The sequence below is a fragment of the Perognathus longimembris genome, chromosome 6 (genome assembly GCF_023159225.1).
Source record: "Perognathus longimembris pacificus isolate PPM17 chromosome 6, ASM2315922v1, whole genome shotgun sequence".
Taxonomy (NCBI): Eukaryota; Metazoa; Chordata; class Mammalia; order Rodentia; family Heteromyidae; genus Perognathus; species Perognathus longimembris.
In genome coordinates, this window is record NC_063166.1 from 48,994,349 (window position 1) to 49,018,397 (window position 24,049).

The 24,049-nt window shown below is 45.3% G+C and overlaps 1 protein-coding gene across 1 annotated transcript; it reads left to right on the top strand.

Moving 5' to 3' along the window:
• The first annotated feature begins 18,538 nt into the window (after nt 1–18,538).
• Nucleotides 18,539–23,145, top strand: LOC125353188 (cystatin-C-like). Its single transcript, XM_048348697.1, has 3 exons — nt 18,539–18,900; nt 21,741–21,854; nt 22,802–23,145. Exons 1-3 carry the CDS (start codon nt 18,658–18,660, stop codon nt 22,883–22,885), a joined length of 441 nt encoding a protein of 146 aa, XP_048204654.1. The 5' UTR covers nt 18,539–18,657; the 3' UTR covers nt 22,886–23,145.
• The last annotated feature ends 904 nt before the right edge of the window (nt 23,146–24,049 follow it).

Below are 24,049 nucleotides of genomic sequence, written 5' to 3' on the forward strand. Positions count from 1 at the left end.
CGTGTCCCCATGATTGGGACTCTTTACTCTGCTTGCTGTTCCCTGTCCACCATCATCGGGAAAGGAAACCCAGCATAGCGGCACACATACATGGATGTTACAGCTCATCCTGTGTTTGCAGATGCTCCAAATCAGACAAAGACAGTAGAGAGTCCACATTTGGAAATGCTATAGGAAATATTCTATTTCCATTTGTACCAAAGGATGTTTTTGAAAGGGAGTTTTATTAATTTTTATTTCTGTATTTTTTTTAATTTTTCTTATTATTATAAAGGTGATGTACAGAGGTGTTACAGTTATGTAAACCAGGTGAAGAATACATTTCTTTTTGGACAATGTCATGCTTTCCCTCGCTCTCTCCCAGTTATTCCTTCCCCCCACTTACCTACAAGTTGTACAGTTCATTTTCAACATAGTGTCTAGTGAGTACCACTGCTGCATTTGATGTTCCCCCTTTCTTCCTCCATTTCTATGCTCCCTCTTACCCTTCCAAAGACAGATAGATGAACAAACAAGACAAAAAGAAAAGAAAAGAAAAAAACAGCAACAATGAAAAAATTTCTTGGTTCCACTTCCTGGAGTTCAGTTTGATGACGACTATTTTATATGATCAGATGCACATAGATATTGTGCCTTCACATTTCTCTTAAGAGTATCCTCCTTTGGTCTCACTGTTACTTCTGTTTCTTGATATCCATTTTCTAATATCATGGAACAGGTGGCAAAATCCATCTTAGATGTAGCTTCTTCTTACTTTCATTTCCAGTTGAGCCTGATGATGATCTTATTTACAATGAATTCTACAACCTCTTACCCTTGCACGAGTGTAGGGGACTGAGGCCTGCCAGAGCTACAGGCTCTCTGATACACAGTGCTGTCTTAGATCACACTCACCTGAAAAAAGCCTGAGACCTGGGGGAAAAAACTTACTGAAAATGTGTTCCTCGGACAAACTGCTGAAACCATGAGAGAAACCAGAAAGTAAGAGCATTATGTGAAGCAACAGTGGGGTCAAGTGTGTTTGTTGTGGCCTCAGGTGAACCCAGGAGGCTCTGGAACCTAAATGCCAGCACACCAGTATCACATGGCCAAGGCAGTCAGTCACTGGCCAAGAACTGCTGTGAGAGAGGCAGAGGCTGACCTCTGCGGCTCCTCTGTGTGGAGTGAGTTAAGAACCAGGCCTGTGGACAAAATAGGTGAGAGCTGGCACAGGTGCCTTGGGCAGGCTAGGGGGTCTGGGTGGAGCCCAAGGTTTGCTGCCAGGTGCAGCCTTTGAAGACAAAGGGTATGGAACTGGCTGTAGATAGTCCCGAGGTTCAGCACACAGTCCAGAGAAGGCTGAGAGAACTGTGAATGCAATGATGAGAGCATCTTAAGGAAGATGAGGGGCCAGGGTGAAGCTTAAGAGGAGAAAGTACTTAGCTAGTACAAGTCTTGGGTTGGATTTTAGCACCTTACTTACCCCCAAAGACACAATATGAAAATGACGAGCTGTGTCACATGCCTGCATGACTGGCAACCCACTCTAGAAAGCACCTTGTATGAAATGCATTTGGGCAGACACAGACAGATCCCTTCCCCTGAGGAATTTACCATGGTTCAGAGATGTGATCTGTTACAAAATTCCTCCTTCCCTAAACACCAAGTGTGTGTTGAATTACTTCCTTCAGTGCTAAGGTCATTTGGGGGTTCTTTTTACTCCCTAATCTCTGTCCCTATCAGTATGGCTTAGTGGACTTTGCCCTAGGTCACCTACACACACAAAGGTACAGGGACTTTGCAGGCCTTAGTAATCCTGGCTATTGCTATAAGCAGGGTCTTATCTTCTTAAAGAACCTGAGCAATTGGGAGAGTAGAATAAAAGGGGAAGCAAAGGTGAGTCCAGAGAAATGAAATCCAGGGGAAAATGTTTCCTTGCCCCACAAAAGGAGAATTCAATGGTTGTTAGGGGGAAGTGTTTAAAGTACCATTTTCAATCTTGCTGTATGTGAGCTAAATCACAAATAAAATTTATGGAAATGAAATAACAACCCAGTATCATGCTCCATGTGGCTCCCTGTAACCTTCTGCAGGCTCCCAATTTCCAGTGTTGTAGGTGCTCCTTCAATGGTGAAAACTTGCTGGATGCACAGAAGTGTAAAAACAAGCAGCCCCCAGCTGTCCCAATGGTGGGGAGGCCTAGGATCAACTGAGTTTCAGAGGGCTGGGTTCTTCATCTTGTCCTGGATTGCCTGGATACCATGATCCTAACTCACCAAAGCCTGAGCTGAAGATATTATTAATGACTAAGTTTGAGGTGAATGTTAGATCTTCAGAGACAGCCAGTCTAAGAACTTTGAAGTCCAAACTGTTTCTGCTTGTTTAATTTATAGTAGAGACAAATCTCAGAACTTTCAAGGTTTCTTTAGCCCCTCTATTATTCAATTCCTTCATGCAGACAAAGTGAGCTTTTCCAAGCATTTCTGGGGCTGCATAACAGACAGCATTAACCAGGTATTGGTGGCTCAGATCTGTAACCCTAGTCAGAAGGCTAAGGATCTAAGATCAGAGATCTAAGGATAAAGGTTTGAATCCAGCCCAGACAGGAAAGTCCCTGAGACTTTTATCTTCAATTAACTACAATGTATCTCAAGTATACAGCATTAGTCTAGAGTAAAGAAGTTAAAGGACAGTGCCCAGGCCCTGAGTTCAAACCCCAGTACCTACACGTGTGTGCATGCACACACACACACAAACACACATACACACACACAATGAGGTTAATATTGCCTGAGCATTGGCTCGAATATTATAGAGACATAGGTGTAAAGGCAGAAGCCAGGAAGTCAAGGAAGATAGAACACATACCTCCCCAATGGAGACCCAGGTCAGCTAGTCCTCTGAGGGCTTGTCTCTATTTGGACATGTATCTTCTTGTGAACAGTTCACATTTTCTAAATTATTAGATAAATGAGGAGTTTGGCAAGTTTCTGAAATTTCTTCAACAAGCTCATCCAACAAAGGAGGATTCTGTTATCTCCAGTTGTGGGTGAAGAAGAGGGAAAATGCTAAAGGTGGTGACTCTGGTCAAGCTACATTGTATCATAAATAGACATGTTAAAATGAAAAGAAAGAGGGGCTAGTCTCTTAGTTATGTTTTTATAGATGAAAGATACAAATGACATTTTTATTTTCACCCAAGTCCCACACCTCTTGTCTAACACAAAGGCGTTTGCTCCTGTGATTAACACAATCCTGGCACAGTTTGAGGAACTGAGATTCCATGTGCCCAGGGAGTGCCCGGGTAACTAACTTCCTGCCCATCTGTGTTTGTTATCCCTGGACTCCCTGGGCAACTCTGCAGCGTCTATTAGAGAATGTCAGGAGGCAATGACATTTCATCAGAGGAACCTGATCACACATCAAAGAACACTGTAGAAATTAACAGAGTGCCTAGTGCTGTCTGGGAAAGAAATCCTGATGACTTACCAACATGTCCAAGAGCCCAGATGCAAAGATTTACTATGTTTCATTAGAGAATGCACTGTGGCTTCAGTTTGAAAACTCTTTCATGACCAGGGCCCTGGATTTAATGTATTCAGATCTCAAGCAGATGCAGCCACACTGTGCAAGATGCACAGCCAAGTTCACATCTGGCTGGAGAAGATACTTCTCAGATCATGGAATATACTCTTAAAAGCCACTAGAATGGCTTATGAGAGTATATTATAGGAATTCCCTGTCAATTACAATTAGAACTGTGATGTTACTTCTTGAAAATCCCAGGTGTTCTTAAATTACCAGTTAGTGTTAAAAAAAAGAAGAAGTAAAAAAAAACTAACAGGGGTTGTCTTTTAATCCTATAGTATGATGTTTTCTGCTGCACATGCTAAGATGCTTGACTAAAGAAAAATATTCATGTGAAAGGAAATGAGGTGGTTCCCAAGCCCTGGGGATATCTGAACGTCCAGGCTTGGAAAAGAAGCACCGGAGGAGGAACCAGGCAGTTGGAGGATGGCCTCGTTCACTCCTGACCTACCTAGTACACATGACACAGCTCCAACAGATTTACAATAACACAAGCCACTGGGGCAGCACACAGGCCTACCCAAGCCATTGTGCACACAGCCACAGTGTCGCCCATTCTCCATGAAATCTCTTGTTCTCTCTGTATTATAATCCAGAGTCCTGTCATCCTGCCAGGTGATCCAAAGACATTTTTGTGACCTACCTAGAAACAAGAGAGAGGGAGGAAGGGAAGGTAGGGGAGGGGAGGAGAGGGGAGAGGAAGGGAAAGGGAGAGGAGAGGAGAGGAGAGGAGAGGAGAGGAGAGGAGAGGAGAGGAGAGGAGAGGAGAGGAGAGGAGAGGAGAGGAGAGGACAGGAGAGGAGAGGAGAGGAGAGAGGAGAGGAGAGGAGAGGAGAGGAGAGGAGAGGAGAGGAGAGGAGAGGAGAGGAGAGGAGAGGAGAGGAGAGGAGAGGAGAGGAGAGGAGAGGTCTGAGGAGAGGAGAGGTCTGAGGAGAGGAGAAAAGAGGAGAGGTCTGTCATTTTCAGCTTCCACAGAACAGGACTGCTTCTACAGCTCACAAAACACAGGGGGACTTAGGATGCTGATCAATAGTAATTTGCAGGCTTAGCATGCTAAAAACCTAGAATTCCATCCCTAGTCCCTCCAAGAAACAAAAAATCTCAAAGAGGAAGGTAGTTTGGAGACTACAAAGACTTTTTTAACCCCCCCTTTTTTAACCATTTATTTTGGACTCCTAGCCAAGTCAGACATATTTGCTTAACACTTAGCTTTTTAAACACTTACATTTTTGTTTTATGTAATAATGCTATGTGAACTAAGGTATAAAGGCAATTACAAAGCTTAAAATAGCCTTGACATTAACAGAATTATTAAGGAAATAAGTAATTGGTGCATTGACCATCATTGCATCAATAAGATCATGATTAAACACAATCGGTAGCAAGGAATTCAGTTACTACAAAGACTCTTCTAGTAAACAGTCAAGCTACAAATATGCAGTACAGGAACTTGGAACAAAATAACAAATTTGGCTAAGGATCTTAAACAAAAAGTCAAGATTGCTTCACAGGTATAAATTGGTAAAATATTTCCTGGGCTGCCCTGGACTGTTTTTTCTAAGTATATATCACTAGGATTACTGCATCTAAAATAACTGTGTCCTTCAGGATCCACAACAATGATTAATTTAGACACATTGCTTTTGTGCTCCGATATGAAATGTTTGCCTACATCGGTGCTGTGGGGCCATTTGAGCAGATTTTACATGTGTGGGTCAAACATACAAGGTCAAACATTAATAACCACGACTCAACTCCAGTCGTGAGCTATTTACTTTTACTTGCAAGTACCAGGTTAGCAAACAAGGAAGCCAGTAATCCTCCAGCAGGAAGCATGCCAGACCTCCCAGACGAAGGCATAGGATTAATTCAATGTGGCCAATACAATGCCTGCTGCTCCTGCCAGCACCTGCTGTCCACAGGATGTGAGTGGTCCAGAGATGGGCAGCATCGGCATCACCTGGGAGCTAATCAGAAATGCAGATGCTCAGGTCCACCCTGCAGCTTCAGATGAGAACTTGCATGAAAACCAGTACCCTGGACAGGCAGAGTTTGGCCCTGATTGGCTTCTGAGCCTCACTGGGTTCTGAGGTCTGTGTGGTATCAGCCTCTGTGTCAGGACCTCTTGTCTTTGCTAACCACGAGATGGCCCAGCTGGGCAACCCAATGAGACTGAGTACTGAGGACTCTAATTAGGGTCTTTCCTTTGATTCTTCCATTTTCCCTGTCTTTTAGCTGGCCTATCTCTCCACAAGGAAGTTCTTACAGTCTACCGTCTTCAGTGACCCAAGGATAAGTACAAGCTTGTGCCTTTGCTGGACTCCCCACTCTCTCCTGTGCAGGTTTTATGGTAAAGAGTGAGTTGTATGTGTTCCCAATAATGACTCCTGGGTAAGATGGTAGTTCTGCTTTCAGTCTTTGGAGGAAACTCCATACTGCTTTCTGTCGTTGCTATATCAATTTTTACAGTCACATACACATGTGTGATAATTTCCCTTTATCCCCACCTTTGCCAGTGTGTGTGCTTTTTAAAATTCTCTTTGGTGGTAACAGTTATTTACTGACGAGATGATAGTTGATTTTTTGTTTCCATTTGCATTTCCTGAGGATTAGTGATGCTGGGTATCTTTTCATGTACTTGCTGGCCACCATATACTTGCAGGACACCTATACTCCTCCTAGGTTTGTGCAGCATTAGCCCCAATAGCCAAGATAGGGAACCAATTGTGGTGTTCTCTGATAGATGAGTGGATTATGAAAATATGGGGTATATCCACATTGGGATGTCATTAAGTTCCATAGGAAGAATGAAGTCCTGTATTTGTGGCCAGTGAATGAATATGTGAACATGGACAGTATGTGAAGTGATGTAAGCAGGACACAAAGACAAATACAGGCTCTCCCTTTTATTGTTTGTTTGTTTGTTTTTTGGCCAGTCCTGGGGCTTGGACTCAGGGCCTGAGCACTGTCCCTGGCTTCTTTTTGCTCAAGGCTAGCACTCTGCCACATGAGCCACAGCGCCACTCTGGCCATTTTCTGTATATGTGGTGCTGGGGAATCGAACCCAGGGCCTCATGTATATGAGGCAGGCACTCTTGCCACTAGGCCATATCCCCAGCCCCATGGCTCTCCCTTTTATGGTGAGGCTGTTGAAGTCGATCTCCAGAGGTAGAGGCCATGGAGGAGTGGATGGGGGAGAGGGACAATGGGTGTCCAGACACAGTTGGAAGGAACAGGTTGCAGTGTTCTACAGTTGCAGTGTTCTACAGTACCATAAAATGGTGAGACTCAACATGTCATATTTTATAAAGAGATACAGTGAGAAACTAGAAGTTCTAGTTACCCTGATTTGAACATTACATACTGAACACATGTACCATATTATCACCCTTACCCTCACTATATGTACAATTATTATGTCAATTTAAAAATTTTGGAGCCAGGTGTTGGTGGCTCTTGCCAATAATCCTACCTATGCAGAGGACTCATCTAATTATCTTGGTTGAAGCCAGAAGGGCAGAACAACCCAAGAGAGTTCTATCTCCAGTTAACTAGAGAAAGGCTATTAATGTTTATTTTGTTGAACTTTGACTTTCTAAGAAATTACACTATATGAGTCCTCCCTTGAATCTGCCATACTTTAGTTAATACATTTTTGTATACATTTGCATACCATCCAACTTATTTACTTATAAGTGTATAAATTAATTCTAATTTCCACATATGAGAGAAAACATGTGACCTCTGTCTCTCTGGGCCTGACTTACTTCACTTAATATAAATTTTCCAGGTATTTCCATTTCTTGACAAGTAATACATAATTCTTTAATGGATAAGTAAAATTCCATTGTACACACACACACACACACACACACACACATTTTCTTGATCCATTGATGCATTGAGGGACATCCGGACTGATTCTATACCTTGGACACTGTGAATGGTGCTGCAGTGAACATGGCTGTGCTGGTATCCTCTATCCTGGCTGAGAAATGAGCATTTGAAAGCAATGGGGTGAAGTCAAGGGAAGAGGCGCAGATGAATGAATAGTGTGGTGGGGAGAGGGCAATCAAGAGTTCAATGTATAGCTTACAAAATTAAGAAAAAAGAGGAAATGGGTAGGTGAGAAGGATAGATGAGAATGTTGAAAGGGGTAATGTGGATCAAGATGCTTCATATTTGAGGATTGACTCCTGCCTTATTCCCCTCATTCAAGCAAAGCACCAGATGCTCGCTCAACTGCTTGCATTCAGGCAAGCCATTGGGACCTGGACTCCATTGAAAGTCCCCTCACCCCAGGCGGAGCATTCCACTGTGGGCCTGGCCAAGGAAACTGCCCTTGGCCCCCAGAGGCCATAGCCACTCACCCCAAGTGAAACACTCCACTATGGGCCTGGCCAAGGACATCACCATCCTTGGTCCCCAGGAGACCATAGCCCATTTTTCATTTTCTGCTTCCTTGTTAAAACCTATATAAGCCCACCCCAAAATACAGTCCCTCATACCATCTCCAAACCCGTGGGAAGGTCTATACCCCTCACTGGCAATAAACAGTCCTAGCCTGTTGACAATTGAGTCTGGCCTATTCCCTTTCCATTCTCTTCGATTTTCCTAAAAATATTCACAAGCTGCTTTGTTAGATCGCAACCTCTTTGTACAACTACTTAAAGATAATTTAAAAAAATAAATTTAAAAAAGCTATTAGAAGTGTGGCTCAAAAGCTAGACCTCTAACCTTGAGCAAAAAAAAAAAAAAAAGAAAAAAGCAAGTTCAAGCCCCACAAACCGTACACACAAACAAAATGTCACACAAAAAAATCCTTTAGAGAGCAACTGAGAATCCTGAGTTGCACACACCATATCCACTACTTGCCTCAGCCTCTTCATCTGTAGTGGGCAAACTGAGTCAGAGCCATCCTGACACCTGGCCAAATTCTGGGAGCTGTTGGTTTGACAAACATCCTGGAGCCTAGCCAGGAGATGAAAGGCTGTCCACCCAGCTCCAAGGCCTAGAGGTGAGACAAGCCATCCTTTGAATTGCAGGTGCCTGACTCAATGGGCAGAGCCAGAAGGGCCTGCCTTGGGGAATATATAGATACATTGTGTTGTTTAGCTCCAGGAGAGCCCTGCTTCAGTGCTGTGTTTATGTAGAATGATTTGCTGAGGCTTGGTCTCCAACCACTTGACCTTTGTCTTCAAAAGCTTGGTGTAAGCTCTGTCCAGGGTTGCTGGTCTTTGAGACTGGAGTCCTCTCAAAATACGGCTTCAGTTGACTGGATTTATATCTGACTTATGGTATTATTTACCTTACAACACATCCACAAAAGACATATGGAGAGGTGCCAATCTACCTTCTGCTCAGACCCTAGGATCTACTGGACAACTATGTGGATCAGAGAGCAGTGTGGCCATTTTCCACTCCTTGGGGGAGGAGGAGGAGGAGTGCAGCTCAAGCATTAGAACCAGGGGAGGAAGTGAGGAAGGCAGGGAATTCCCCTTCCTCCAGTGGGAGGCCTCCCAAACCTACTGCTCTAGTCCCAGCATTGAAGACCACATCCTGTGGGGTTGAGAGGGTGGTCAGCGCTGCAGGGGACCAGTGCACTAAGCCTTGTTTTTCATGGGTTGTGAAGCAGAGATGGAGTCCTATGCCATTTTATAAAAGGTTGCTTATGCAGCCATATACAGAGGGATGGCTTGACCACACTCCCCATGCCAGATTCATCAATCTGAGAAGGTGATTATGGTACTTTCCAGATGTTGTATCTTCCATACTCAGCAGAGCAGCAAAGCTGATTAGCCTGAGGTTTCTGCCCCTGATATTAAGCATGTGAGCATGGGGTGGCAATAAAGTTCTTATCCTCCGGCCTCTTGTTCATGTGAGGAGGATTTAAATTCTGGATAAGACAAAGCTTGCATTTATTTTCCTAGCCAGTTGAGAATGTCAGACTGAGTGCTGAGAATTCAGGCTGCTTAAGGAATCTGATCAGAATCGCCACATCTTCTGCCAAGTCACCAAAATGTGTCTTCAAAGATGATTTGCTTCTTCTGTCTTAATAATCTTTCAGGACAGGATCTCCAATCCCAACATGAATCCTCTTATTCAAAAACAAATTCAAGCATTCATTTTTTTCCTTCTTCTTGAAGTGTCAACAGAAAACCCTGCCCCTAAGTGTTTGACCATGTTTTAAGCTCTTCTGTGGGGCTCCTTGGGACTAGAGTTACTTAGTGACCTCAAGCAGCCCATGTAAGACAAAGGTGACAAAAACAATCCTAAGAATGTTTGGGTGCTTGCCCTTGATAAGAAAGCAGATTATTATTCCTGGAATCTGCCCTGAGGTGGTTGCCAGCTCCTGCCAGTCATTCCTTAAGGGGTTGGACTACGTGTATGGTTTGGGTCCTAGAGTGACATAAGGTCTCTACTTCTCCATTTCTGATCTGCCTCAGCCCTTATGTCTACCCCAGCACACTTCCCATATCTGTGGAAAAGACTAGATGTTAGTTCACTTCTCTTTTCTGCCTGGGTCTGTGTGAGGGAGGGGCTGACCTTTTCCATTTCTGTTTCAATAGCTGTGAAATGAAGCCATTTCCCCAGCTGAGAGTGATCACTCATATGCAAAACCATGTGCATACAGGTAGATTTCCTTCTCTAAGTTTCTCTTCATTTTCTTATTAGATAATAAATATATTCTATTGATGCTGTTCTCTTAAGACATGAACTTGTCTCTCTCCATATCTCTTTCACTCTAACACACACACACAGAGAGAGAGAGAGAGAGCCTAATTTTATTCATGCTTGCCTTGAAAATTCCTTAAATATAGGGAACCAAGGTCTCTTCTTCCTTGGTACAGTCAGGAGGCTAGGGGTAGACCCCCTACATTTGTAGGAGTTTCACTGTGACCTCAAAGATGGAATTAGACATCCACAGTAAACTCACAAGATCCTCAAAGACATCATTATTCAGTGAAAAGGACCAGACATTAAAAGTCTATATACAATAGAATTGCATTTGTGTGAACTTTAAACTTCAAAATTAATCTCATTGTTGCCAACAGCTGGTTGGCAGGTGAGAGGCAAAGCTGGATGATCAGGAGGATTAAAAGATTCTCTATCTCTGATGGTACTTTGGGCTGTACAGGGTAGTTATCTGTCAAATTCAGAGAATATGTACTGAAGATTGTGCATTTCAAAATGGTTTTACAGCAAATGAAGAACTATCAAGCTGTAGTCAACTCATCTAATATCTACAATGTACTTTAAAATATATCCAAGAAAAGATTAATTTAGGGATGAAAAGAGAAGACAGATGGACAGACAGATGATGTAGCGTAAAACAGAACATGAATGATGGCAGGATGTAGTGGCAGGAGTATAGATGTTGGCTACAGATTTCTTATATACTTGCTGTATGTTTGAAATTTTTCACAATAACTGGGGAAATGCTTCCTATTCCCCATGTCCTGTGCTGCACCCCTCCCACTGGCTACCTCCCTTCCAGAAATTGTTCCCCTGCCTCTGAGCTGCTAGGTCTTATGGCCTTTTTTCCATATTCCAGTCAATACTTGGCTTGCAGCAGTGCAAGTGTTGGACATATATAACCCTACATTGGTTCAAACATAAGAAGGACTTTATTTAATGCTATTGCAACAGAGAACTGTACAATAGTAATAAGGAAGTCATTGACCTAAATTCCAAATACACCGAAGACAAGGGGAGATCAATAGCAAAGGAGGGTCATGATGGATCGAAAATTACCAATAGAAGACATCAAGTGTATTGGGTTCTGGCTAAAGTGACCTACAGGGTTGTGGGTGACAGTAGGAGGAGAACTTAGACATCAAAAGGGAAGATGAGAAACATGCTCAGATATTAAAGGTGGTCAGATAGCAGGGAAGGAGTTCTCTAAAGTTGATTATATACATTTTGCTAAGACTGAGCAATATAGACCTGAACAGACAGGTCAGGGACTATGTGGAGAAGCTCAAAGAAACCCGATTCAAGTATGGAAAAGGAGAGGATCCTGGTCATTGAGTTCTGCCTCTCAGTGGCCAATGCTAAAGAAAGGTAGGAGAAATCAAGGAGAAGTCAGCGATGCTCTAAGTGGCCCCTGAATTTTGGTACCCATGTTCACTGAATCCACATTAACCCAGCATAACAGAAATCTTTGTATTATATAACAGGAACTGAGATTCAAGGTCACATGAACAAAGAGAGGGAAGCAAGCAGCCTGTGGTTGGAAAGGACCTGGAACCACCCAGGGAGTGATCTGCCAGGGAGGTTGCTCAACCCCATCCAGCCATCTTGCTGTTTCAGAGCACCTGAAAGGCCTGAGAAGATGGATGGATCACCAGGCTGCCCAGCCAGCCACGATGTCCCTGGGAGGCCCTTCATGTAGCTATGATGCTTCAGTCAGTACATCTGCACTACTGAATACACTGTGAAAATATGTGGCACCTTGTACTCAAAGCAATGAGGGCTGCTGGACACTGAACAGAAACTTGCAATAGGATTTTCCTCCCTCTGATTGGGATGGTGGCTATTTCAGGGGCCTGTGACTCATGCCTGTAATCCTAGCTATTCAGGAGGCTAAGATCTGAGGATCATGATTTGAAGCCAGCCATTACAAGAAAGTCTGTGAGACTCTTATCTCCAATTAAACACACACACACACACACACACACACACACACACACACACACACACGGAGCTGTGGTTCAAGAGGTAGAATGCTAGCCTTGAGCATAAAAGCTCAGGGATAATGCCCAGGCCCCAAGACTGGAGGAAGAGGTATCAAGGCACTGTGCATGTGCCTCTACCAGGGGCTGCCAGGTTTCTCCAAGAGGATGTGTTTCCTTGTGATAATGTGGCATCCACCCCTGTCCAAACTGTAGTGAAAGCTGGCACATGGTCCAGAAGCCATTTCAGGGGCTTCTTGTATTAGGGCTCCGGAGAAATGAGGAGAAAAGGTAAGGGAATTGAGAGTTCAACTCAGGGAACTCTGGGCCTCCACAAGGTAAGGCTTTTGTCCTTCCCACTTCCAAAGTCCACCAAGCCTGTGATATACTGTTTGAACTGCTGGCAGAGAACCAAGTTTTCATGGTTCAAAATTGAATGCTCAGAGTCTCAACTCTTGACCAACTTGACCGGGCCACTTGCCAAGACATGTATGTTTTGTTTTGTGCCAGTCCTTAAGCTGTAGGCTCCCAAAATCAGGGTACCCATTGACTTGGAGTTATTCTGAGCCATCCCCATTGCAGCCAGCTCACCACTGGCGGCTCTTTCTGGTTCTGACCTTGAACTTGCCATTTGCCAGCAGCCACCTCTCTTGCTGCATTCTGTGCAGAGGATATACAACAGTGGCTCCTAGTCCATCTAAACAGTTGAAGCCAGTGTCCATCCTAACCCTGACTTTCCATGTCTTGTCATCTTGTCCTAATGCACTGAGATGGCTCTTAGAGCCCCCGAGAGTACTCCACACTGGTACCTTGTCATTGGGGATTAGAGAGGCTACTTTCTCAAGATACCTATCTAACTCAGCCCATGCCAGAGGCCTAACAGAATGATAATGGGTGTGTCATCATCCACAGTAGCTTGTGTTAGCATTTAAGCTTCTTCTCTGAGCATGCTCACAACCCCCACTCCCATGCTCCAGCTGTGACTAGCACTTCCTTCAAAAGATCTCAGGGGGCTGGGAATATGGCCTAGTGGTAGAGTGCTTGCCTCATGTACATGAAATCCTGGGTTCAATTTCTCAGCACCACATTATATAGAAAAAGCAGGAAGTGGTGCTGTGGGTCAAGTGGTAGAGTGCTAGCCTTGAGCAAAAAGAAGCCAGGGACAGTACACAGGCCCTGGACTGGCAAAAAAACAAAACAAAACAAAAATATCTCAGGATTCCTCATCTTACTCTTGCAAACACACTCTCCTAAAAATGGAGCCTCACACGAAAAGGAACTTCCTGAATAGAGTCCCAGGGGCACAACAGATAGGGGAGAGACTCGACATATGGGACTACTACAAAATAAAAAGTTTCAGCACAGCTAAGGACATAGCCACCAAACTAGAAAGACAGCCAACCATATGGGAAAGGATCTTTACCAGCACAGCAACAAAGACCTAATATCTGTCATCTACAGAGAACTCAAAAAAATAAGCCCCTCCAAGACCAATAAACCAATTAGGAAATGGGCAAAGGAGCTAAAGAGAGACTTCACAAGAGAAGAGATAAAAATGGCAAAGAAACATATGAGGAAATGTTCAACATCCCTGGCAGTAAAAGAAATGCAAATAAAAATAACCCTGAGATACCACCTCACTCCAGTTAGAATGGCCTATACTCTGAACTCAGGCAACAACAAATGCTGGAGGGGGTGTGGGGAAAGAGGAACGCTTCTCCATTGTTGGTGGGAGTGCAAATTAGTACAACCACTTTGGAGAACATTATGGAGGTTCCTCAAAAAGCTCAACACAGACCTACCCTATGACCCAGCCATACCACTCCTAGGCATCTATCCTGAACAACAGGTCCTAAGATATCAAAAAGACATCTGCACTTCCATGTTTATTGCTGCACAATTCACAATAGCTAAAATATGGAAACAACCCAGATGCCCCCCCACAGATGAATGGATCCAAAAAATATGGTACCTATACACAATGGAATACTACATAGCAATTAGAAATGGTGAAATATTGTTATTTGCAGGGTAATGGTCAGAACTTGAACAAATAATGTTGAGCGAGACAAGCCTAGAACACAGAAAACAAAGGGGCATGATCTCCTTGATATATGACTGTTAAGGTGGGGGGAGGGGGAGACAGTAAAGAGCAGGTCTGCGAAACCAAAAATTTCTTGTCAAATGGTATTTCCCACAGGTTTGGGTCAGCGACCCTACATTATAAACCCAAACAATTACTCAACATATAAAGGTAAAAAATAGACCTCTCAGTGTATCACAATAGCTCAAAAGCTATGTATGTACGTTCATGTAAGACAAGGATAAGCAAACCCTATTGTCAACATTACATTTAAAGCCCTAGGCGAATTTCCTTTAGTTTAGGCCACGTGGCTACTGTATATGTTTTTGGTACACTGTGTATTGTATATATGTCTACCTGACCTAGGGAAGGGAAAGAAAAACAGGGTGTAAGATATCACAAGAAATGTACACACTGCCCTACTATGTAACTGTATCCCTTTTGCATAACACCTTGTCAAAAAAATTGTTTAATTAATAAATAAATTATTTTTTAAAAAAGAAAGAAAAAGCTGGAATTGGTGCTGTGGCTCAAGTGGCAGAGTGCTAGCCTTGACCAAAAAGAAACCAGGGCCAGTGTTCAGGCCCTGAGTCCAAGCCCCAGGACTGGAAACAAAACCAAAACAAAACAAACAAAAATTTGCCTAAATTTGTTCAGCTTATCGGTAACTTCCTCCAGCAGCTGTCCTTGATACCCATGTCAGATCACTCCTGTTCATGTGATTTCAACTAAACTTTTGAATAACAAACTCATCTATGACTGCCAACTAACCATTACAGGGCCCAGGAAGGCTCTCTGTACTCTGCCCCAGGGCACATTCTATCTTTTGGGAAAGGGTGGAGACTGTTCTGTATCACTAGGGGCACTCTCCATCAAGAGACAGTTGGTGGATAAATGAACACACTCCTGGAAAACATGATGCTCCTGAGATGTTCATCTAGTGCAGTTAAGCTACCAGTAGCAACCTGGATAATGTACCCCCCTCCTGTGGCTTTTCTTCCTGTCTTATTCTCCTCATTCACTCATTCTTTTCTGCCTTGTAGGTTAACTTTCAAATAAATCTCCTACACATACAAGTCTTTGCTTCACTTAGGCTTTGTTTTCAAGAGAATCCCATATAAGATACTAGTATCAGGGGCTGGAAATATGGCCTAGTGATAAAGTGCTTGCCTTGCATACATGAAGCCCTGGGTTCAATTCCTCAGCACCATGTATATAAATGAGCAGATGTCCAAGCAATCCCAAAACAATACTGATAATATACATACCTAGATCCTTCTCCTTTTCCAGAAGGCCAATTGAAAGTTGAGGATGTCTTAGGGTAAGTGCTCTGGCAGAAGCAAGTCCCACAATTCTGCCACCAACAATGACTATATCAAAAGAGCTGTGAGAAAAAGCTACTTTTAAAGACTTGCTTTACTACAGTAGATCCCACCAAACTTCACATGAGCAACTGTTATCAACAGACAATTAAACTACTCATTTGTAATAACTATCATATATATACATACACACATATACATACATATGGCTTTGCACTATTTCTCTTCACACTCAAGAACAAATCTTTAAAACTTCCACACATTTCAGACCTCACACTGTGGCTGTCAAATGTACACCTTTAAAAATTCTTGACATCAGTAATGGTATCTATTGTATAACCCTCAGTAATTTTTTAATTTGTGAAATTTATCAAATAAAAGTTTTCCGATGTAAAAAAAAAAAAAAGAAGAATGGAGCCTCAGCTTGTCAGAGAAGGTGAAGAGCCACAAATTAAAACCAATTCCTGCCCTTCAGAGACAGCTATTGTGATCACACAATTCATCAGACCACCAGCAGTCCTAGCTGTCCTGACTTTGAGTTCCTTCCTTTCCTTCCCATTTAACCAGGATAACATCACAGGAAATTTAAAAGACCTCCCTGGTCTCACAAAGCTGCAAATACAACCCTGTGACAGCTGTCTTACTAGAGGGACACTGGGAACATTTGGGGGTTGTTGATTCAGATGTCAGCCATAAATCCAGCATCAGTGTCCCTATCCTAACTTTGAACCTAAGTACTCCTTAGAAATACTGTCCTAATGCTGACTCCTGCTGATCCAGCCCAACTAGTAGCCCAACTAGAAGCCTACCAACAAACTGAGGCTCCCACTGGCTGATCATTGCCTCCAGCACTCCGGGGTCAGTCCCTCTGGGTACTCTTCAAGGGCCTGTACTTCCAGTGTTTGTGACAAAGTCTGCCACCTTACCCATGAAGTCATTTCTCTTGGACCATTTTCAGGCACACAGGTGTGACTGAGAGAACAAAGCCAGCTGTCATACAAAGAGCACCCCTCCATTCTTTTCTCTCCTGGGCCCCTGTGTTACAGCCCAGGCCAGCACTTCACTGAGGGTCCTCTTAATTTGGGGAAAGGAGTAAGGAAGCAGTATGTGGAGAACTGGACTACTGAGCCAAAGAGGCAGATGCATGGCTCTCACTATAGGAGCCACTGTGGGAAGTCCAGGAAAAGGAGGATCAGTCCCCAAAAACAGGTGAGGAGAAGCAGGCTGTGCTGGGCATGTGTGTAGGTCCCAGAGGCACTAGGAGTTTTCTGAGTCATACACTATTCTAGATCTTGATGGAGGAGAAGGGTGACATACATGTATTCACTAAAATTCCTGTCTGGACACAAAAGATGGGCATCTTATATGTGAATCATGCCTCATTCAAGATGTTTTTCATTAAACCCAGGTAAATATCATTGACCATAGTCATGAAGGGGCGGCGGGGAGCAAGAAATGCCCTGGCATTTAGTCCTTGCTGCCCATCTTCTCTCTCTGGCCTAGTAGGGGTCTCCTTGACCTCACCCACTATGTATTGTCTACACAGCTTCCAGGGTGCAGTTCCACATCACACTTCTTTCCTGCTTAAACACCCTCCACTTCACTGGCTTCTTGGTCTTATAGGGGGAAAGCTCAGCTGTGTCTCAGGGCCTTTCCACTGGCTCTTTGCTCTGCCCTTCAGCTGTTTTCCTAATTTGGCACAACTTCCTAACCAGTGCCAAGAGCTTTCCTTCTCTCACTCTTTTCCTCTCTCCCGCCTTCCCTCCCTCTTGTTCTACCTCACTTCTGACAAATCACCTATAATTAATTCCTTGATGTAATGATAACTGCCTCCCCTCCCCCCCCATGCCCTGAAGCTGGGTTGTGCAGTACACAGCTACCACCACACTTGGCCTAGAGATGCTTGAAATGAGGCCAGTCACGTATGGACATCTGCCCCAATGTCACAAATACACGCCTAAGTCGGAAGACTCAGCACACATACAAAAGGTAATTTTTGTATGTGTGCTAAGTAACCAATTATGAATTAAGTACCTATTATTCCTGTTTGTTGTAATAGCATTTGACATATAAATAAAACACTTACTGAAATTATTTTGCCTGTTTCTTTGTGTGTCTACTACAAAATTTTAAATTTACACAGGGTTTTGAACGCCATCTTTATATTAGGTTGCTTCCACATCAAGTCCAGGGCTCAGCTACTATATACCTCATCTCCAGGCTTTAGATAGTATGGCCCAGGAGATACCTTTGCTTATGGCATAATAGTAACTGTTGGTAGTGTATTTTTGGGTGGGGATATGTAGGAAAGACTCTTTATTTTCCCCCAAATTTTTCCTTCAGTTTGGCAAAGAAGTTCTTGGGGGGCGGGGAGCCAGGCCTGGGTCTTTCAGACACCTCAGCAAAGGGGTCCTTGCTCCTGAGATTCCCAGATTTTGATCCTGAACTTAACCCAAGCCTGCTGGTCCAGGAAGCCAAGAATAGAAGGCTCCCCCTCTTGCCCCCCCCGCCCCCCGCCCCCCGCCCCCCGCCCCGCCACTTTTCCCAGAGCTCAGAGGTCTAAGTCTTCTGCAGAGCTCAGAAAGCAGTGACATTGTTTCTGGAGACCAGGACTGGATAGAACTCAGGAGGAGGGCGAGGGAGGGGAGGGGGGCCGGGGGGGCACTGAGGTGGGAGGAATCCTAGTGTGGAGGGGACTGAGAAGAGTCCCAGGGGGCTGGAGGCTGGGCTAGGGCCGATTGGGAGAGGGACGGCCAGGAGAGGGCGAGTCGGGCGGGTGGAGCCAAGGCAGGAGAGGGGGGCGGAGGCTGGAAGCCGGGCTGGGAGGGGAGAAGGGGCGGGAGCAGAGGAGCGGGTGGAGGCCGGAAAAGGAGGAGCCTGGTGCGGGAGTTGTGGGATGGGTCCGGACGCCAGCCCGGGATAAAAGCCTGGAGGTAGGCCAGGGATTACGTCCGCGGTCCCGCGGCAGTTCCAGCTTCATCCCCGTCTGTGAGTCGAGTCGCTGTCCGTCATGTCGTGGAGCCTGCGTCTCCCTCTGCTCCTGCTGGCGGCCGTGGCCGTTGCCTTGGCCGTGAGGCCCGAGGCCGGCCTGGGCGCCAGCCAGCCGCGGATGAAACTCGGGGGCATCGAGGAGGCAGACGTGAACGAGCAGGGCGTGCGCAAAGCGCTGTCCTTCGCGCTCAGCGAGTACAACAAAGCCAGTAACGACGCGTTCCACAGCCGCGTGGTGCAGGTGGTGCGCGCCCGCAAGCAGGTGCGTGTCCGCGGGGAGCTGGGGCGGGCAGGGGAACCTGGAACCTGACTGGATGCTTTGCCCCCAGGGCGTTCCCCGCATCTTCTGCCGCGTCCTCCGCCCGCCTGCTCCCACCCTGCCCACCCTGCCCCGGTGCCCTGGCCCGCGGGCCACCCAGGCCTGCCAGCGCTGGAACTCCCCCCCTGCTTCTCACACGGGAGGGCGTCCTCCATCCCTCCATCCCCCCAGTAGCCCTTCATGGGCCTGTTTCCAGGATTGGCCCCCTCGGTCCCGCCTAAAACCTAGCCTGGCACACCGCACTTGGGGCCCTGGCACCTTGTGTTCCCCAGTTTCCAGCAGGCATCAGAGGCCCCAAGGGGACAGATTAGGGGGAATCCAGCTTTAGCTCCGTACCACCAACCCCAGGACACCTTCACTAAATGATGTCTTAGCATATTTCCCCTTTGAATTCTTGTTCTGACTCGGTCGCAGACTCACAGAGCAGCTTCCAAAGGAGCCACAGCACCCCAGTGGATTCTGCACCTTGTCCTTCCGGGATGAGTGCTTGCCTAGCCCTTGTTTACTTCCTCCTCCCTTTCCCCACACACCTCTGTCTGTCTGAGTCTCTGGGTTTACATGTATTTATTTCTCTGTACTTTTTTCTGTACTTTTTTTTAAGTAGTTGTACAAAGGGGTTTCAATTCAATAAGTCATATTATGAGTAGTACAATGCATCTTAATCAGTGTCAGCCCTTCCATTGTTTTCCCCTTCTCTCCTCATCCCATCCACTCTCTCAAGTTCCCTAGTTCCATTCTTATCTAATGTACACTGAACGATATGACTGTATTTGCTTACTCTTTCTGTCTCCATTCTTGTGCCCCCTCTAAACTTTTGAGAGCAGACACTTCAGAGTACATTTCTTGCAAGCAAGAGTGTTGTCTGCAAACTCCAGGAATCAGTTTTGAAAATCAAGAATCAACCCTGCCACAATTACCTCACATTCAGACTCACTGGACTTGCTGGTGTCCCACTAATGGGCACTCGAGTGGGCTGCAGTCAGTATTAGACTCCTGAGCCTCCCTCCTTGTGTTGCATCTCCTGCTGTTTCCATGACTGTGGTGTTTGGAGAGGTTCTGTGAGTTGTGTGGCACTCCATCAGGGATACTACAAAATGATATTTCCTAGTGATATTCTGATCATCTTATAGTGTATATGTGTTGTGTGCGCGCATACTTGCTGCATGCATGCCCTATGACCTTCACACTGAAATCTTATGGCACATTTCTCAGAACTTGTCCGCATCTGCAATACATGACTGTGTAGACTGCTGCCCGGTCTTGGCTGACCTTTTATTTCCTTCTTCTGAAGTGCCTTGCTTCCTCTTCCTGGGAGTGTTCCAGAGTAAGGGGCCGCTGCCTCCCATCCTGAGATAGAAGCATGGTGGCCAGTGACCCTGGACACTTGAGTAGAGGACCACACTGGACCCTGCCTCTGCCAGCTTGTAGTGTGCCAGGAGGACAAGGGTCTCCAGGGAGCATGAAAGGCTGCTGGGTTCCAGGCTTGACCCTGACAGTGGAATTCAGAGCAAAGGGCCTGAGTCCCACTGCAGAGCAACACATAGGGATTCAACCACAAATGTTGCCTTTAGTGCCAGTATGCAGATCTCATTTCCACTTACTGTTGAGTGCGCATATGAGCGAAAGCCAGTTCATTTCTTCTGCTGCAGCATTTAGCTGCCATTGTTCCTCATGAACATGACATGTGCTTCCCATGGTCCTTGTTGACCTGTGCATGCCTCAGATGTGACACTCACTGGGGGAGGGAAGCATAGGGTGTTATAGGCCACTGGGTTAATGAAACCTGCTTTACAGATGGGAAAAAGGTATAAGGGGGAGTTCATTTTTGCATAGGGCAACATCTGGAGTCTTATCCCCTGTCCCTCACTCTGGGCTTGGCAACAGTTCTGGTAAGTTGAGATGTGCTATGCCACTAAAGGGTTAAATTCTACTCTTTAATTACATTGTAGTGCTGACTCAAGCCTGTAAACATAGCTACTCAGGAGGTTGAGATCTGAGGATAACAATTCGAAGCCAGCCAAGACAGACAAATCTGTGAGGCTAGTAGCAAAAATCCAGACGTAGAGGTATGGCTCAACACCAGCCAGGCAACAGGGCGAGGCCTGAGTTCAAGCTGCAGTATGAGAGAGAGAGAGAGGTTCCCATGATCAGTCACACTGAAGGAGGGGACATTTGAAGAGAGAGAGAGAGAGAGAGAGAGAGAGAGAGAGAGAGAGAGATTCCCATGAACAGTCACATTGAAGGAGGGGACATTTGAAGGAAGGTCTTCCTTATTGGCCTGAAGCCCCTCTGTATGTGAAGTGCTCCACTTCCTGCTATAGAATGCGAGAATAGTAAGAATAATTGGAGAGAATGGGATCTTGTGTGGACTTTGTCCTGTGTACTAGGGTTTAGTTGAAGTTTAATTATCAAACCACAAACTTTCTAGAATGGAACAGTGTCTCTGCCTCCTAAGCCACAGGCAGCAGAATTTAGTGACTCATGTGTTGTGACCCAGAGCCTTAGCTTTCTGTTCAGACCATTGCTGGGCTCCAAGAACACAGAGCTGTTTATTTACCTCTTCATGGCTGTCCCTTCCATCCCTGAGTCCAGTGAAGGGCTGTTTGTCCCCAGCTTCTGCCTTCTGTTTTTCCTGCTTCTTCTTTTACTCAGTTTCAGGAGATATTTTGTCAGAGTAGATCAGAAGAAGAGAAGCGATAGCTGAACCCTAGGTAAACACATCAACCCCATGTAACAAAAGTGCATGCATATGACCTTGACCAGTGTTATTCTTTCCACCGTAGATTGTGGCTGGAATGAAATACTACTTGGATGTGGAGATTGGCCGGACCACATGCACCAAGTCCCAGTCCAACTTGACAGACTGTCCTTTCCATGAGCAGCCCAATCTGAAGAGGGTAAGCGCCTGATATGGGTAGGGGACAAATCACATAGTCAGAAGGATATTGGTGTGCATTTGTGTAGATACATGTGGGAAAGTTTGGGTACACACAAGTGGATGTGTGAGGAAGTTAATGTGTATGGGAGTGTGGTGGCTCAGTAACAAGTGGATGTGGGGAGTAACAGATAAAATGGATGTGGGGTACAAGTGAATTTCTGCTGATCCACATTTGTGCTGTTGTGTGTAGGAACAGTCTATTCATGTATGTGATCAGTTTGAATTTCTCCGTGATTAAGCTGGGGATTTGGGTGCCCAGGGAACTGTCCTGCTTTAATGTATTGCCTGCTAGACTAGAGAAGGCAGCTACAGAGGGAGAGGGAGAAGATGGTGCGTTTAATCCTAGCCTGGGCCAGAGCTCAGAGCTACACGTAACAGACATACCAGAGCTACCTTTAGTAGCTAAAACCCTTGAGTACTGCCCTGTCCAGCCTCCAGCCTCTATCTGTACAGGGCCACCAGTGTCTGTGACACCATGGCTCTGAGGACAACTGTACTTACTTTGTCACCCCTCCTCATTCCCACTTCCTTTTCAGAGGCATTTCTCATGTTCCTTCTTCATGCTTCTGGACCCCATTTACATTGGCCCAGGAGTTGAGGGGAGTGAATTTTGTAGCTATGAGCCTTCATCCCTTGCCTGCCCCTCTGGGGTTGCCACCTTGTACAGAGGCTCCATAGGCCATCTAGGAATCCTGTGAGGAGGAGGACATAGGCCCCCTGGTAGATTTGGAGTAATGGAGGTATGAGAAGCAGACATAGAAGTGTTGAGCAGAGCATCCTGGGCCTCTGCAGGGACTGTAGTGTTCAAGTCTCACCTCCATCATTCTATAGCTCCACTCACTACTCCGGCATCTCATGGTTAGGTCAACTATAATCCATTGCCCTTCTCTCTTTTCCCTTTTGCAGAAAGAACTCTGCTCCTTCCAGATCTACAGTGTCCCCTGGACAGGCAAAGTCTCCATGTTAAAATCCAGTTGTGAGAACGCCTAAAGGACTGAGCAAGGCTGGGCCATGCTGAAAACCCTTCATCATACCCCTCCCCCTCCTGTGCTAGCTCTTAGATGAAAGCACACCCAGGAGGACATCTGGTGTGCTAGCACTAGGAGACAGTAGAGGAGGCTGCTCCAGGTAGCTTGAACACTTATGCATCTCTCCCCATTTCTTTCTTCTCCTTGTTTGTTTGTTTTTTTAAACTACTGAATGTTGCCCACAGATGCTTCTTCTCTAGTCAATAAAACAGTACAATCAGCTCTGCTGTTTGCTCTTTTGGGACGTGAGGGAGGAGGGATTTGAGTAGATGGGGAGCCAGAAGCTTATGGGAGGAAGCCTGTAAGATGAGTGTCAGGAACAGCTCTTTAACGTCTGCTGACTTCTCACTGGGCCCTCAGCCTGGCTAGAGCTGTGCTACGTATAAGGAGTCTATCATCCTGAAAGCCACCATGCTTGAGAGGCCACCCAAGGCTGCTCCAGGTAACACCTGAACTCTCTGCCAAGGTGGATTGCTTCTGCCAGCCAGAAGAGCAGGCCACCATAGATGCCGGTCCACCTGGGGCTCCCAGGTAACTAGAGTAGCAGTGCCTGTCATCTGACTGTAGCCACATGGAGCCCCTGAGGAGAAGGACACAGCTAGATTTCCCGAAAGGCCCGATCCAGAGCAGTGTAAGCAGGATAAAAAGGTTCTTTTGGAAACCACTGAGTGTTGGATTGACTCTATTACACAAACCAGTGTCTGGTGTGTGTGTGTCTAGTGTGTGTGTGTGTGTGTCCAACATTCTAGGATCCAAACCTTTTGGGCATGAAGTCCACTAGATCTGTGACCTGGACTAGCTCCTGGGGATAGTGATAACTTCCTTTTTGGTGTGATGAAAATTAAATGTGCTTTTCTCTCTGAACACTTGATGCATACCACCTTGCAATACATTGATGTTTATTACATGAATCTATTAATTTAGCCCCAAGGCTCACAGATGACATTTTTGTTATTACTATCTTTCAGTAGTTGTACAAAGGGGTTTCAGTTCAACTTGTCAATTCATAATTACAATGTCATCCCTTCAGACTTTGTGCAATGCCTAATAAGTCAAAATTTTTCCCAATGATGTTTTTAGTTATTGATGTATGAGATTTCCAAATGTGGCTTCAAAAAGCCACCTT

Coding starts and splice junctions, on each gene's coding strand:
- LOC125353188 (XM_048348697.1), top strand. CDS start 18,658: ATGTCGTGGAGCCTGCGTCTCCCTCTGCTCCTGCTGGCGGCCGTGGCC. Junction 18,901..21,740: donor TGGTGCGCGCCCGCAAGCAG/GTGCGTGTCCGC, acceptor TTTCCACCGTAG/ATTGTGGCTGGAATGAAATA. Junction 21,855..22,801: donor AGCAGCCCAATCTGAAGAGG/GTAAGCGCCTGA, acceptor TCCCTTTTGCAG/AAAGAACTCTGCTCCTTCCA.